Source organism: Hyperoodon ampullatus (assembly GCF_949752795.1).
Source record: "Hyperoodon ampullatus genome assembly, chromosome: 3".
In the NCBI taxonomy this organism is placed as follows: domain Eukaryota; kingdom Metazoa; phylum Chordata; class Mammalia; order Artiodactyla; family Ziphiidae; genus Hyperoodon; species Hyperoodon ampullatus.
The window spans coordinates 81367767-81381036 of NC_136916.1; the positions used below are offsets into that span (position 1 = coordinate 81367767).

Consider the following 13270-nt stretch of genomic DNA (forward strand, 5'->3'; position numbering starts at 1 on the left):
TGGATCAATTCTATTAATTGCACAAATAAAACTAATCTCTAGGTTGACAAATGACTTTTCTAAGGGGACAGGCATGGGGGTGATGATGTTCTTTGTATTAAGAGCCTGTGAAAACTTGAAAGTTTCATTCTCAACATCCTGGAATACTGTTTTTGGTTTTCTTTCTGAAATATGTTCGGTTACCAGGAAGAAACGACAATCTCTATTAAAAGTCTGGCCCTAGTGCTATAGTTCAGAAAGGGGGTTGGCCAGAGGGAGTGCTGACACGTGCAGTGCTCTGTCCGGCTTCTGCCTGATGACTGAGATGGCAAAGGACTGAGATTGTACCACAACAGCTGGGATGTCTTCCTTCAAATGACAACATACTCGTATGTGTCCTAGACTTTTATGGGATCCCTTCATGATTCAGTGAAGTTCCTCAGACATTCTCCAGTCATTTATTACTGTCTTTTTGTAGCTCAGAATCTCTTCACGTCACTGGCCCAACCCTAGCTGTTTTTTCCAGGTGAGGACCTCGAAGCTCGTCACAAAGAGCATCACCGGCAACCCACGTGCCTCAAGGCAAAGGGGAGATTGAAACACTGCAAGAAGAAATGCGCTCTCTTGTTCCCTGGCAGGGTCACTAGCTGAAGGATAATGGCCAGGGAGAAAACCCCTGCAATGAAACCAAGACCTCCGTCCACCCTTCACCTCTGTAACCTGCATCCTGTCAGAGCCTTAATTATCTCCTGCTGAGGGGAAGGAAAGGGCCGTTCTTTGGGAAGCGTCGGGCTTACTCTTTGCTCCAGCCATCTCAGGTGGAAAGTGTGGGCAAAGCACGGAGGAGAAGGATGTGGCTGCAGCTCAGAATGAACACTGGGCCTCTCCCTTTCCCTTCCTCCTTCCAGACTCCAAACCAAAGCCTTGCCCTTGTCACGAGGTTCAAGCCTCCCCACCACCCCATGCTCACACACATTCCATGCTGGGATGTCCTTCCATCCTATCTACCGGGCAACCACCCACGCATTCTCCGTGGATGAAGCCTGGCCCTGCCCCTGCTCCTCCTCCAGGAAATAACATCCACACTCTCTCCTTCCAGCCCCGCCCCACCCCGAACCAATTCCTACCCAAGCAGGCAGAAGGCTCCAAGTTCACTAATTTCTCTACATACCTGTTTCCTTCCATTAGACTGTAACCACCCAACCTTTAATGCTGGATCTTTTTTTTTAATACAAATGTTTTTCCTTATTGGAAAAGGGATGCGTGTTCATTTTAGGTTATTTAGAAATATACAGAAAAATGTAAAGAAATATATAAAAATTAAGTTTTTAGTCCTAGCCAGAGATAATGTTCTGTGAACATTATATATAACAGGCTTATCCTTCCAATCTTTTCCCATGCAGAGATATACAAATATTTAGATTTTTCTTTTCCTTTACTAAAAGGGATCATAATCTAGATATTGTTCTATAATGTGCTCTTTTCACTTAATACTATATTATAAACATATAAGGCCTGATTAGCTGCTGCTTTTGGGTGTTCCCTTGTAACATAACTCTATTAATATATTACATCTCATCTTATAGTAAACACGATCTCCTTGCCTTATTCATCTCTATATTTCTAATGTCTAGCCCAGGGCCTGAGATATATTAGATACCCTGGGTGGCAATACCTTCATTGGGCTTGACTTCAGAATATTCCCAAGTCCCTCTGACAAGCCATCGCCAGGATGAGGACTTTTTTTTTTTTTTTTTTTGTGGTACACGGGCCTCTCACCGTTGTGGCCTCTCCCGTTGCGGAGTACAGGCTCCGGACGCGCAGGCTCAACGGCCATGGCTCACGGGCCTAGCCGCTCCGCGGCATGTGGGATCCTCCCGGAACAGGGCACGAACCCGTGTCCCCTGCACCGGCAGGCGGACTCCCAACCACTGCGCCACCAGGGAAGCCCTGAGGACAGACTTTTAAATCACTCCTGGCAAATGGGGTCAGGCCATACAAGAGGATTTGCAAACTCCAGACCTTTGTGGACCATTAGGAGACAGAAAAGAAAAATGGTCCTGTGTCCGGGGTGATCAGTGGTGGGGACCGTGGTTAAGTGGAGATCAAATGTCTTGTCTAAAGCGTCAGTCTCCTCTTAGCTCCAGCCAACTGCTGCCCCATCAGGGTGCAGGTGCCATGTTAATTCTCATCCACCTTTCTGGCCTTTCAGAGAGGCCAGAAATCTAGATTTGTATATGAAATACCCAGGCTGTTAAACCTTGGTTCAGCCACTGTAGTTACCCCTGCTGGCAGATATGGCATTTAATCGACCAGTTTGTTTCTTCTGCTGGAATATGTCGACATGGCACCTCTAACCTCCAGCTTGGTTTCTACAGTGGGTGAACCCAATAATGGTGAGATGGAAAAGGAGACTGAAGGATGAATGCTCAGTGTCAGCTCAGATGCTGCCCTGTTTCTAGAAAATTTTAAGAACTCATTCCTTTGACTAGAGCAGTGGTTCCCAACTGGGGGGTATTCTGTCCCCCCGCCAGGGACCTATGGAACTATCTGGAGGCATTGGTGGTTTCACAAATGGCAGAGGGTGCAGGGGGTAGTGCTGCTATTGGCATCCGGTGGGTAGAGCCCCAGGGATGCTGCTAAACATCCTCTAGTCCCACAGCAAAGGATGATGCAGCCCAAACTGTCAACAGTGCCCAGTGGTTCTCAACCTTGGTTACATATCAAAAACACTTGTGTGTGTGTGGGGGGGAGTGTTTAAAAAACTGATGGCAGGTAGAGCAATTAAGCCCGTGCACCACAACTACTGAGCCTGCGCTCTAGAGCCCACGAGCCACAACTACTGAGGCCATGTGCCACAACTCCTGAAGCCCAAGCGCCTAGAGCCCATGCTCCACAACAAGAGAAGCCACCACAATGAGAAGCCCACGTACCGCCACAAAGAGTAGCCCCCGCTCGCCGCAACTAGAGAAAGCCCGCACACAGCAATGAAGACCTAACGCAGCCAAAAAATAAACAAATAAATTAAATCTTTAAAAAAAAAAACAAACTGATGGCAGGGTCCCACTCCAGAAAGAGGGAATCAGAATCTCTGAGGCTAGACCTCAGGCCTCATGTTTTCAAAGCTCCCAAGCAATTCTGATGTGCAGCCAGGACCGAGACCCATGATATTGAACGAGGAGCACCCTGCACGCATCCAAAATGGGGCTGCTCCCTCCCCTCCCCGCCATAGCACCTACTCAGGGCGCTACTCAAACAGGAGCTCGATAAATCCTTGTTGCCTGGATGGAGGAACAGATTAGTTGTCTATCATTAGCCCCCTACAAACTGCTGTGCTGGACTTGTACTGATTTTCAACATTCCATTGGTGGCTGATAGAAGCTTTTTTTAAGTCAATTATTCAGTACATCAAAAGGATACAACTTCCAGCAGTCAATCAGTAGCTACCAACATGCTTTCTGTTAGAATAATTACTTCTGAGAGTGAAAGGTACAGAAACAATCCGGACAATATATTCATGCCAAAGGAAGCTTACAAAATTAACTTGCTATCTTTTACGTCACTCTTCCTGGTCATATGCAATGAGAAGAATTAGAAATTGCATATTAAATGCAATTCTGGAAACTTCCATCACTATCACTCAAGGAGAAATGAGATCAGAAAATGAAAAACAAAACCCCAAAGCAGGGCAGGAAGGGAAGTCTAATATCAGGAAACCGCTAATGTGAACCAGGTCTCCTAATAATCAGAATGATTTCATCAGTGACTTATTCGCACCTAATCAAGTTAGGGGAAATTTTCACAAGTCTGGGTGGAAGCTATCAAGCGGGGAGAGATGAGCATGCAAGAGGTGTTTAGGATTGAAATCTGCACCAGCCAACCAACCTGCCTGCCAGTTGTGGTATTACTGCCCATGGCACCCTGGGGCTTGCTGAGCTTGGCATAGAACCTCCAGTCGGGTGTGCAGAAAGCCTGGGGTCTTTATCCAGAGACATGGCTAATACTGGGAATGCAATGGTCCACAGCAGAACCCCATCCCTGGATACTGGAGCCTAGTGATGGACTGGTGATGGAGACGCAGGCAAACATGGACCATTCAATCCAGTGGAGGGGGCCACAGTAAGAGCCTTGCTGGGAGGGCAGGTGCTGAGGCCTCTGCAGGAGGGGTGCCAGTGCAGCCCTGGAAGCAGTGAGGAAGTTGGAGGAGGCGTCTCAGCTGCCCATAAGGAGGTGTTAGGGATGTGAAGGGCTTAGGGGAAGACTAGCCCTGATGAAAGAAACAGCATGGACAAAGGTCTGGAGGTAAGAGAGAACTGGGTGTGCTGGGGGCACCCCAAGAAGCCTGACACAGCTAGTGGTCCCTCAGAAGGTGGGCAGAGCGGGCGAGGTTGAGGCTGGAAAGGCAGCAGGGCCAGATCGTGAAGGCACAATGTCCCGACTGCGGGGGGCATGCATGGAGAGCTTCTTTCTGGTGGAAAAAAGGTAGGGATCCTAAAGAGGGAAGTCACAGGGTCAGAGGAAGACACTGGGATTGGCGTCAGACAGACCCTGCGTTCCCGCGCCAATGCCACCATGTTCTGCGTGACCTTGGGCAAGGGACTAATCTGTAATCAGGGAATAAGTAGAACACCTCCTTGCCAAGGTTGTTACAAGGATGAGTGAGATATTGGGCTGGCCAAAAAGTTCATTCGGTTTTAAGTAAAAATAAAGACGTTTTTCATTTTCACCAAAAACTTTAATGTATTCACGAACCGAATGAACTTTTCGGCCAACCCAATATATGCAGGGCTGGGGGTAGAGGTGAAAGAATGGTTGCGTTGACACTGGGAAAGGACTCCAGTGGATGCAGAAGGAATAAATACAAAAAAGGGAAAGAGGGAAGAGAGATGAAGAAGACTGTAGTCTGTGGAAGAGTTTTTGGGGGAGCTTGGAGACAAGAGAGGAAGAGGAAGAGGAAGAGGAGGAGGGAGTAAACGTACCAGGAATCTAATCCACTGTTTTGGTATTTTCTTAAAATACTGATATTCCTCTGACTCTGGGCCAAGCTGCCACGGGCCACGAGGGACACGTGGAAGGCCCCGTCACCTGGCCCGCACCGGCTCTCGGAAAAACTTGCTGTTGTTGCAAGTTTTATGGTTGTGGTTGTTTTTAGGGCTCGACCATCACAAAGGCCCCTTTCCAGGATACACGTGGCTCTGTGGCCGCAAAGCCCTCATCCACCCATTGGAAGGCAGGGCCTCCAGAGATCTGCCTCCGCGGGGTGGAGTGTTATTCCCACCCCAGCCCTGGGGTTTTCTCAATCTCTGCCTTGTAATTGTGGGGGGATATCACCTCTCTGCTTTGCCTGCACCCCAGCAGACAACATGAGGCCTCCAGTACTGTGAAGAAAAGGCAGGTGTCTGGGGAATAAATCATATGTCCAGAGGGAAGCGGAGAAGCTTGCCCTCTGATGATAATTGCATTCCACAGCTTGCTGTTTCAGCAGCTAGAAGCAAACTCAGGCCTGATTAGGTTCTTATTCAATAAGACTCTCATCCATGCAAGATCAGGAGACATGGATTTTTCTAGGCTATTTTTTGGTCAGAAAATGCTCTGGAATAGACTGCTTTGGTCTCAGGACACTAGCCTATACTGAGTCAATGTCATTCTTATAACAGCACAGTAACCCAAACTGATTTATAATATAACTTTTTGGACATTAAAATGTTAATGAAATTGCTGTCATGAAAAAGAATAGCTTGAATTTTTATTTTAACCATTCTCAAGGTCCCATCTCTTTTTAAAAATTCATTTCCTCTCACTTGAAGAAACTGCTTTATCATCTAATTAAAAAAATCAGTTCCCCTCCCCCCAGGGTGATTTACTTTCTCTATAGACAAGTGGTAGTAACCAGCCAAGAATCTAAATGTTAAATGCAAGGAAAAATGAGATCTTTGGAAATGAAAATAAATGATCAATTTTTCTTCCTTCGGGGAAATTGCTACTCCCAAAAGATACAGGATGTGGAAAGGGGAGGAAACAAATGATTTCAACTCTAAGTTCCTTGAAAGCAACCACTCAGCCTTCTTATCTTTCTTTCCATCTATACATTTCTGGACATTTCTGGAGCACTTGTGGATGACAGCTCTCACTTAGGAAACTCACAGGTCAGGGCAAATGACAAACAGATCACTGCAGTGAAATGAGAGAAGTGCCTCCAGGAGAGACAGGTACTAAGATTGCAGGGTCAAGAACCCCAAAGATAAAGGAGGGCAGGGATCGTATCACAGAGCAGGGGGCATTTGAGTAGGGTATTGACAGGTGAGTAGAAGTTGTCCAATTGGAGGGAGAAGTAGGAAAAGACACATGTATGGGGAAAGCTGAATACCACAAACTGAAAGGAAGTGCAGCTGAAGAGCATGGCGGAGGACAGGCACGTGCTGAAGACACACACAAACCCAATTCAGTGCCTAGATCTTATCTTCTAGCTGACAGTGGCATTAGAAAGGGTCCTATGCAGTATTACAGAAATTATTCTGGCTTCAGTGTAGAAGACAGACCAGCAGGGGGTGATCCTGAGTTGTGAGGCCAGGGAGGCAACTACTACACTGGTCTAAGCAAGAGATGAGGAGGACCTGCACCAGGGCAGTGGTGGTGTGGATGCAGAAGAAGGGCAGGTGCAAGAGACGCCTGCAAGGCGGGATCAGCAGGACTGGGTGAGCAGTCCCTTAGCCTCAAGTTTTCATGCAGAGAATGTGGAAAGCTGCAGGCTGACAGCCAACTGCATAATTCATGCTGAGAAGGAAAGAGCCAAAAAAAAAATGATAGTGGGAGGATGGAAAAAGGTGGGAGGCATCTAGCTAAGAAGAAAAGGGCAAAGGAAACTGAGCAGAGAACAGGTTGGATTAGTGCCACATAACCTCAGGTTTGGAAGAGGCCTTCCCTGATAAGTGGCTTTCTGGCTTTTCTTTACATACTTTTGTTGATGGGGAGCTCATTACCTGTAGAGTCATCCCATTCCATTGATACCTTTTGTGAGTTCTTCGAACGACAATCTTTTCCTCTGGCTCCACAGAGCTTCCTTTGAATTTTTACTTTTAGTTGCTCAAAGACACTTTTTGGAAACCTCTTTGATTTAGCAAGAAGCAGCTGGATGGCCTGGCAGGCCTCCCATCCTGCTGATGGAGAATCCTCCACTAGAGCAGGGCAGAGGCTGAGATAAATTCACAGTGCAGGAACACAAAGTAGGGGACACGTGTGGTTGCCCACTCTTGCCCTTGACCTTGGGTTTTAAGCTACTTTAGCTGTCTGAGTCCCCTGCCCCATCCCACCCCATCAGAAAATCACCAATACCGTGCTGTTGCAGCCAGCAAAGCAGGCAGACAGGTAGGTGATGCCATCTGCTCCACACACTGGAGTGAAGGAATCCGTTTGGCATTCACAGTTTTTATTGCAGGACGAGTAGGGGTCCAGGGCCGAGCCAGGTGATGAGCTGGAAAAGACAGAAAATGTGGAACCCATCAGAGAAAGGTCAACTTCTGTTGGATGCCCCCAGTGACAGCCCTCTGCCCTCTGTGGTCATGGTCGCCACTGTGGTCATGGTTCAGGGAAGGAGGGACATCAGTGCTTGGACTGTGCATGGATATACAGAAGCTGCCTCTGCCCGTGTGCTCCCATTCTGCCTGTCTGACCTCGCAGGGTGGCAGATAAGCCCAGCCCTACTTCTCCTGACTTAACTTCATGAGAAGGCCTGGTGGCCTGCTCAGAGGAGGAGGCTGGTGTGGAGAGGAACTGGTACCCTGCAGGCCAACCATGCTACAGCCCTGATGCTCCAAACTGGATTCACAAGGCAGCTGCAGAGTCTCACGTAGAAAAGGGGACAGCTATTGGCACCGGATATGTAAGGACTCTCTGTAATTCCCTCTAAGGGCAAGTCTGATTGGACTTTAGTTCAAAGTCTTGGGATAATAACTAGGAAATAAGTTGTCCTATAAGAGCTAACTTCTTTCCATTCTTCTCTCCTTTTTTCCCTTCCATCTCTCCCTCCCACACTTATCAATACCTACCATGGCTCAGACCCTGTAATTACTATGTGAGTCTAACGATAGATTCTGATGGTTTAAGGAATTGTTGGGACTTCCCTGGTGATTCAGTGGTTAAGACTCCGTGCTTCCATTGCAGGGGGTGTAGGTTTGATCCCTGGTCGGGGAACTAAGATCCCTCATGCCATGCATGCGGCCAAAAAAAAAAAAAAAAAAAAAAGGAATTGTTGAAGTCTCTTATTTTAAGCTGAATTTTAAAATAAAACTTATTTTTAATTTTCTATCTTCATGTCATTCCTAAAGTCAAATGCTAAAAATAGGCATTTGAGTCCTCTGGGGAGTGAATGTCTGACTGTCTCCCCAGTGCTCCCTTGGCCGCCCTGGGAGAGAGCCTTTAAGTGGAAGTCAGCCCTCTCTGCCCAGAAGGTTCACATAGATTCTTCGACCCTGGGAGGAAGATCGACAGAGGCATCATCAACTCCGCAGCTCATGGTCACTAGGGACAAAGCTGGCTCCATTAACCTACCCCAGAGAGAGGGTCCTGGCATCCTGGGCAGGCAGGGGTGGCAAGACCTTTCTGGAACTTACGTGTTTCCATAGGGAACAGTAACCCCAGCCACAGGGCCCGTGTCACAGCCCAGGAAGAGGAAGGAGACGTAACAAGCGGTGGACACCAGGTTGACGAGCATGGCCATCCGAATGGCCCCGAGGGCAGACAGGCTGAGTTTCTTCACCAGGAGACCGCCCAGGAAGATGCCCAGACAGGCACATGGGATTGCAGTCATCCCTGGAGGAGAGCAGAGGGGCGGGGACCATTAGCCAGGGAAGAAGGGCCAATCATGCAGACAACTGGGTGCCAGGCCCGAGGCTGAGCCCTGCACGGACAGGATTCCCTGTGACACCACTGTGGTGCCACTTGCTCCACTGTGCCCCAAAGTGTCTGTTAATGGCCTCATTTCTACCCTCAAGGAGCTCACGAAAACTGGGGAAGACAGACACGTAAAAACTCAATGATTAGGAGTCTAAGTCATACACCTTGCATGCTAAGTGGGGAACCCTCGTGGGAAACACACCCAGCTGGTGTGGGAACAACCGAGAGACAAGTCAGACCAGCTGGGAACACGCACGCGCATTTGAGGAAAGCATCAGGGAGCAGTGATGTGCCCTCTGTGCGTTTTCCAGGTGGTGTGAGGGAAAGGGAGTCAAATTGGGGATTTTCTCCCACTCTTCAGGCAAGGAAGGGTCTGGAGGCTCTTTAACCAAAGGTCCCAGAACTCACCAGCCTGTGGAGACGGTGTTTTAACCAGCCCCGTGACCTCTCAGGAAGCAGCATCAATCAAATCAATATGTTTCGTAGCTCCTGGTGAGTAACTGGCATATATATTTTTTTCCCTTTCTTATAAACAGAGCTATCTGCAAGGCAGCAGGACCATAAACCTGTTATTTCTGATTCTCAGAGATTCAGGGCATCTTAGGAGGACCAAAGGATCCTAGGGTTCCAATCTCCTGTTTGGTTTTGTTCTGTTCTGATTCACTTCATCTAAACTCAGCTTTAAATTACTGTGTGTCATTTATCTACCGTGTAGATTGTGCATGGCTAATTTTCCAGTTTAGGCTGCCTCTTCCTTGCCAATCAACAGACCTCTAGGTCAACTGACTACATCAATCAGCTGGTATGTGCTAAAGGAATGCAAATTAATTTTAATATTCGGGTGAGAAAAACAATCAGGGAGGCTGAGCTCTGCAAAGGAAATAGCACAAGTCGCACTTTTTGAAAAACATAGTATCTCTGTATTCTTTGATGCTCTTGGATGATCTGTGCTTGGTTCTCTCTTGTCCTGGTATAGATGATCCTCAGGACCTCGCCCCTATTTGCCTGTCTATACCCCATGCCATACCACTCCCCCAACTATGCCCAATCCTCCTCTTCTGTCTCCCTGGAATAGGCCAAATCCATTCAAGCCCCCAGTCTCTGCACTTGCTGTTTCCTGTTCTAGGACATTCTTACCCTCTATCTTTACTTGGCTGGGCCCTATGCTCATCACAGAGGCCTTCCCAGACCACCCCATCTAGAGTGGTCCTGCAGCCCATTTGGGATTTCCTACTGTTTCTTGCCCTGTTTTATTGTTTGCATGGCTCTCCCCAGTATCTGAAGCTGCCTCAGGTATTTCTGGTTTTCTTGTTTCTTGTTCTCTCTCCCCCTCCTAAAATGCAGCTTCCCCGAGGACAAGAACCGTTCCATCCTGTTCAGTCCCTGCTCCCTGTGCCTAGCACGGTGCCCAGCACAGAATGCGCGCTTGGGGATTATTTTCAAGATGAATGGAACAGCGAGCAGATGGGATTTGTGTGAGTGAATACTGATGACCAGCGCCCACGCCCAGAGAGCAGGTTGCATTTTGTTCCATTTTCCATCAGAGGCAGCAGGGAGCGGCCCCTGGTGATGATGGTAACTATGGCAATAACAGGCTTTCGGCACCTTTTCTGCAAGCCATCATCAGCCTTCCCTCTCTCTCCCTGACGTGTGTGCAGCCTTAGCATGCGGGCAGTTATCAGAACTTCCCCCAAGCTCCATCCTCATTAACTTAACCTATGCAGATTGAGTCCTTTTTATCTTCACGCATAAATCAATGCCATCAGCCCTTAATCATCTGTGTTGCTCTTTTCTGAACTCTGCCCCATCTGCTGATGACTTCGTGGGTGGCCCAGAGACAGCGCTGATGGCCCAGGATGACTGCAGGGGTCCATCCCCTAGGTCTGCGGGGGGCTACTGATGAAGCATTTTTGGACACGAGCCTTGCCTTACGCTTCTGCTGCCTCTCTCTGTCCCCTAAAGGCCCCCTGCCAGCCCCTCCTGCAGCCAGCCTTCCAGAGTCCATGCTAATAGACTGATGCTATGGTCAGGGCACAGGGAGAGGGCACGTGTCCTGCCTGCCTGGGCTGCCAGCCGGATGGACGGACCGACAGATGGGCCACCAGGCTGCTTCTCCACATGGCGAGAGAGGGTCTCCCTGTGCAAGTGCTCTAACAGACAGAGTCCCTGGGACAGAAACAGGCGCAGGAAGGTGAAATTGTTTTTGACCTTCTGCCCTGAAGACTACTGATTTGTTTGTTGATAGAAAACTTTGGAAATCTGTCCTGAAATAGAACATAGCCCCAACTTTGAAGCAAATGTAATCAAAATGTAAGGAGCTGCTGCAAAGAAATCAGGAAGTGAGAGATAAACTCTTTGGGTGCTGGAGGGCAAAACCTGAGAGACTGTAGGTATAATGAAGAAGTTATAACTTTAATTATAGAGAGACACATTTTACCCTATCTCTGTCAGACAGGTACTAAAGGGCTGACTGCATCTTGCTAATACCTCTTGGAAGAAATACTTATAAAATAGTGGACAGAAGAGAGTTATTAGTAAAAAAGAAAAACACAAGGCTTTCCCAGGGAGAGGCGCTGGGATCTGGCCACATCATTGCTGGTAGGGTTTTAATTTTTTTTAACTTGATACCTTATGTCCTGTGAAGTGCATAAGCTTAAGGGAACACTGATGAATTTTTGCCCCTTTATACACCCCTGTGTTAAAACATTTCCAGCAGCCCCAGGGGCTCCCTGGTGCCCCTATTCCCTCCACCCTCAAGGGTAACTATCATTCTGGCCTCTATCACTTTAATTAACTTTTCTTCTTTTTAACTCATAAATATGTACTCTTTTGTGTCTGACGTCTTTCAACTCTGTCAGATCCATCCACATTGAGGCATGTATACAAGCTCTTGCTTTCTCATTCTGTATGACAGTTCACTGTATGAATATTCTATAATTTATTTACCCATTCTAGTATCGATAGATATTTGGGTTGTTTCCAGTTTGGGGCTATTATGTATAAAACTGTTTTGGATACTGTTACCTACGCATATATAAATGAGTGGACCTAAACACTCATTTCTGTTGGATTTATGCCCAGAAGTGGAATGCTTGGATCCCAGCGTAAGCATATGCTTTTAGCTTGCATGGTACTGCCAAACAGTTTTCCAAAGCCCTTGTACCATTGTGCACTCCCACCAGCAGTGTATGAGAGTTCCAGTGGCTCCACATCCTCAGCAACACTTGGTACTATCAGTCTGGCAGACATGGACTAGTATTTCATTGTGGTGTTCATTATGTGTTTTCCTGACGACTTATGATGGGTCAGCACCTTTACATGGGTTTATTGGCCATTTTGTGAAGGAAATGCTAAGGAGAAGATCAGAAAGTATCACCTCGCCCATCTCTCTCAGGACATGATCTACTTCTACTTAACAGAGAAGATAATTCCACGGGGCTGGAGCCCTCTCGACTGCCAGGTCGGACCTGTCACATTCTCAGGGGCCATCCTTGTGTCTCTCTCCTTCTCTGCACTTTCAGAACAGATGAGCTCTTCTGTCAAAGGCTGTGCACCATACTCCCTCTCTTTGCTGCACATCGCCTCTGCTGGTTCTTTCCCCTCTGCTTAGACACCTGCTCAAGTCCTTCTTGTCACAATAGCAACTGTCTCTTAGCAACAGCACAGTCACTACTCCAATCCCTTGACTGCAACACACACTGCCCACCATGTATTCTCTCCGTCCCTCCACCGCTAAGCTCGGGAAAGTGTCCTGCAGTCCCTGGCTATTCCTTCCCTCTTGTGGGCTGCTCCCTTGCTGCCGTTTCACGAACACAGCCCTGACACAGGCTGAAAGATGTCCTGGTTGTTGAAGGGACCAGAGGCATGTGAGGCCGCATCACGCGTGGGCACTCATGCTGCTGACAGCTTCCTTCTTGGTATCATCTCTTCCTTGGCTCCCGTGATCCACGGATTTCTTTCAGGAGTTGCTTCTTGAACTTCTCTATGGCCTCCTGTATTTCCTATGGGCAGTGTTTCACCCCCTCTATTCTAATTCTGCACATTTTCCTTCTGCAAATTCCACTCCTGTGTCCTCAACTACCATGCACAAACTGATGCAACCCACATCTTCTTCTTCAGCCCTCAACCATGCACAGGACATCATGTAGCTATACCATGGCCATCTCACACTCAGCAACTTCAACTCTGAACTCACAACCTTCCCTACAGATCTGATTCTTTTCTGCTATTTCCAGGTTTCACAAATGGTACCACCCCTTGTCTGAGCCAGAAACCTGGAAGTCATTCTCGACCCTTCATTCTCCTTCCTCTGCCATGAGACCACTTTCCCTACTGCATATAAGGAATGCTCCTTCTCATGAGGGCAAACTGGTTTTCTTTAGCATGTCAGCTCCAAAGG

At 47.8% G+C, this 13270-nt stretch overlaps 1 protein-coding gene across 2 annotated transcripts in view; it reads right to left on the minus strand.

Annotated features, from left to right (window-relative positions):
* Positions 1-13270, minus strand: part of SLCO3A1 (solute carrier organic anion transporter family member 3A1) — a gene marked incomplete at its 3' end in the record, with an annotated part of 319841 nt that overhangs the window by 30889 nt on the left and 275682 nt on the right. For both annotated transcript variants that reach the window (XM_079701025.1, XM_079701024.1), the window contains exons 6-7: positions 8589-8787; positions 7312-7450 (exon numbers count right to left, since the gene is read on the minus strand). In XM_079701025.1, the coding sequence (XP_079557151.1) occupies positions 7312-7450; positions 8589-8787 (338 nt within the window). The remainder of the gene's footprint in view (positions 1-7311; positions 7451-8588; positions 8788-13270) is intronic.